The 3,555-nt window shown below is 57.6% G+C and overlaps 1 protein-coding gene across 1 annotated transcript in view; it reads left to right on the top strand.

The window, feature by feature from the left end:
- Nucleotides 1-3,555, top strand: part of LOC103774408 (E3 ubiquitin-protein ligase TRIM39-like) — a 5,645-nt gene that overhangs the window by 1,217 nt on the left and 873 nt on the right. The window contains 5 exon segments of the mRNA XM_008941812.1: nucleotides 15-176; nucleotides 675-770; nucleotides 2,302-2,532; nucleotides 2,667-2,689; nucleotides 3,140-3,252. Of these exon segments, the coding sequence (XP_008940060.1) occupies nucleotides 15-176; nucleotides 675-770; nucleotides 2,302-2,532; nucleotides 2,667-2,689; nucleotides 3,140-3,252 (625 nt within the window).

A 3,555-nucleotide genomic window follows, 5' to 3' on the forward strand; every position in this document is an offset into this window, starting at 1 on the left:
GGGGCGGCCCGCAGGCCGAGGCGGGGCCGGGGCCCCCCCTCTGTGCCCAGCACGAGGAGCGCCTCAAGCTCTTCTGCGAGGAGGAGGAGGAGGCCATCTGCGTGGTGTGCCGGGAGTCCCTGCACCACCGCTCCCACACCGTCTACCCCATCGAGGAGGCCGCCCAGGTGTACAAGGTAGGGGGGGTCGGGGGGTCGCCGTCCCGCTCTGATGCGCCCTGGGCGTGATGGTGTCGGGGGGATCGGCCACCAGGACACCCCAACAACAACAACAGCCCCGGTAGTGCTGCTGGGGAAGCAGAGGAAGGGTGGCAGAGATGGTGGCACCCACCCAGCCGCCCTCACTGCAGGCACCCGGGCTCACTGGAGGCAGCGTGGATCCCTGTCCCTTCATGACCCTCCCCAAAAATTGGGGGTGGTGGCCACCCCGCGCCCCATCCTTGAGGGGACCTGTCACTTTGTTCTCCAAAAGCTAAAAAGTGAGAGAAAATAGGAGGCCATCCCAAGGAGCGTGGAGAGGGTTAACGCTGAGAGCAGAGTGAAGAGCACAGCTGCGGGGTTCGGGTGCCAGGGCTGGCACCACCTGGCATGACGGGGTCATGTCCCCTGCCTGCCCGCTGGCACCAGGCACCCGCCTGAGCTGGGGCGAGCTCAGCCTGTTTCTTCTCTTTTCAGGTCAAACTCCACAAATCCCTTGAGCACCTTTTGAAGGAAGTGGAGGAGGTGAAGAAGCGTGAGTCAGCAGAGAGGATGAAAACCCAGGAGTGCAAGGCAGGTGCCTGGCTAAATTCTTAAAGAAGGAGCTCCAGAGATTTCAGCAAGGATGATCTTGTCTGTGCATCGGGCATCGTCCTCACGATGGTGGGGGACTGGGGCTGGAAACCAGGCTCGGTGACTGCCTGGCAGCTCTAAAAAACATTCAAAAAGTTTGCAAAGAAATGCTTTGCCAAGAGCAGCACTGAGACCACGGGGGCTCGTGTGCTGGTTAAAGAAGTTCTCACAGGGTTTTTTTTGGTGTGCCCTTTGTTTTACAACGCACGCCTGAGTTCCAGGTCATCCGCTGAGCTCTGCTCTGCACCAATAGGCACTAGAAGTGTTTGCATTGAATAAAAGCTGAATTACTGCACCTCTGCCCTGTTCCAGGCAGTCCCGGGGAGAGAGGCTGCCAGCAGAACAGCTGCACCTCACGTCCCTCTGGGCTGGAAACTGGAAAGTAAAAGTAACTGCAGAAAGGAAACGAAACCGGGGGGACGAATTACCCAGCCCTGAGCTGGGACTGAGGGTGACTCAGCTTTGGCAGGGAAAACAGGTTTCTCCTGACTCCCCTGGTTATTCCTCAGCTCCTCTGCCTGCCCAGCGCAGCCTGGCCAAGTGGGTGGTGGGGTTTTGAGGTGCCCCTGTGTGCCCGCTGTCCCTCTCAGGGCTGGGGATGGAGGTTGGGGAAGAGCCCTGTCGCTGCCCCTGCCCCCGGGTCAGGGCTCCAGGGCACAGCTCGGCTGCCCCCGGCTTCCTCCCGGCCTCCAGCTGCTTGGGCTGTTTTAGTAAAAATGATAAAAGGTCCCTTAGGAGCCGTGGGGGAAGTGACTGTCACCGGCCTGGCTTGTGAAGCCTCCATGACTCAGGTGTGGGAAATCATGTGCTTGGACAGGAGGATATTTGTGGTTCAGTTACTTTTTGTTTATCTTCAGTGCTTTGAGGTTTCATGGCCCTGGCTAAAAACCACAATGTGTTTTCCTGGTGCTTCAGATTTTGAGCCAAGTGCCAATTTTTAGGGCTGAAAGCACCGGCAGACCCCCGTGAGAGCTCTCAGACACCCAGGGAGTCCTCCTGGCTCCCCGTTTCCAGCCCTCCCCAGACCCAGGGCTTCTTCTACCTCTTTCCCATTGTGTGGGTTTGTCCAGCTATGGAGAGTTTCCCCCGGGCTGCTCGAGCAGCAAGTTGGTCTGAGTCTAGGGAATAGTGGTACCACATCTGGTAACAACCCACCTGGACACCTGATGGCATCTCCTTGCCATCCTGAAGCACCTTCAGTGGGAACATCTGTAGTCCAGCTGAGCAGAAATGCCCTGGGCAGAGTCCTGCTGCTGGTAAACTGAGGCTGTCGAGGGGGCACTCGGGCAAGGTGGAAGCCCAGCAGTTAGCCTCTGGCTGGTTGTTTTTAATAAATGTGCTTATCACAAAAATGTGGTGGTTTCCCAGGACCTGATGCTGGGCAGGGATGCCTGAGAATCCTGCTCTGTGTCAGCTTCCTGGCCAGCGTTGCCTCACTTCACCCCACGTGTCTCTATCTTCTCCTTGCAAGGAGACAGTGAAGAAGAAGAGGGAGAGGATTGTGAGTGAGTTTGGGAAGCTCCATCGGCTGCTGGCCGACGAGGAGAAGCTGCTGCTCCAGAAGCTGGAGGAGGAGGAGAAGCGGATCCTGCTGCTGATCAATGAGAACCTGGCCAGGATGGTGGAGCAGAAGTCCTTGCTGGAGGAGCTGATCCTGGAAGTAAAGGAGAAGACCCAGCAGCCAGCTGAGGGGCTGCTCAAGGTCAGGCTATGCCACCAGCTCCACTAACCCAGCCCTCATGCCTTTGCCCTCTGGGTGGGTGGTTGGGACCAGGCTGGCTGATGGGTGCAAGGCTCTGAGGTTCCACACCCAGAACGGTTCTTCTCTTTTTCTAGGACATGAAAAGCATCCTGAGCAGGTAGGCACCTGTGCTCATTCTTCCTACCATCCTGGCTGCCTGAAGGTTCTCAGTGAGATGTTCATGTCTGCTCCACGCCAGCCACTCCCAGCCCAGGGTCTGGTTTGGTCCTTTCTGGGGCTGACAAAGAAGGGACTGAGACAAGCTGAGGCTGGAGAAGAGACTCCATCCTCTTCTTCCAGGGCCCCAGAGCCAAGGGCTTACTTGGTGTGTGAGATGTCTCCACCTGAGGGCCATGCTGCCCCAGGGATGGCACTGCCTCGTTTAGCCCTGGTCCCATCAGGCTTGCCAATAGGTCAGCAGTTATCTCTAGTGCTCTTCACAGCCGAAGAGCTCAAGGGAGCTCCTGCATCTCTGCAGCCAACAGAAAGACATTAAACCCACCTCCAGCAGGAGACTGGCTGTGCTGTGGGCTCTGGATACAGCCCATGGGCATCGCTCTCCTTTCAGGTGTGAGGGGGTAAAGTTCCAGTCCCCCAAGGCTGTGTCTGTGACCCTGAAGGAGAACTACAGCATCCCCGAGCACTGCCTGGGCATGAGGGACATGCTGAAGAAGTTCAAAGGTAAGGAGGCTGCTTTTGTGCCAGCCCCGGGCACATCTGGGCTCCAGTCACTGCTCCCTGTGCCCTGGGCCTTGGGGAGGACTTTTCAAGCTTTGTCCAGCTGGTCCCAGTTTGTGTTCTGAGGAGTTCAGGCTGGTTCTGTGGTGGGGAGACCTTCCTTGTTCTTGTCTTGGGTGGGTTGTGAGGTGACCCTGAAGCCTAGGAGATCACTGGGGTGTTTCAGGCTTCCTGTTGCCCACAAACTCTTGCTTTCAGTGCTGACTGTTTCTGGAGCTGTGCCAGGGGCTGTGGAACCACCCTCAT

This window comes from Merops nubicus, unplaced genomic scaffold (assembly GCF_000691845.1).
Source record: "Merops nubicus isolate BGI_N331 unplaced genomic scaffold, ASM69184v1 scaffold16666, whole genome shotgun sequence".
NCBI classification, from domain to species: domain Eukaryota; kingdom Metazoa; phylum Chordata; class Aves; order Coraciiformes; family Meropidae; genus Merops; species Merops nubicus.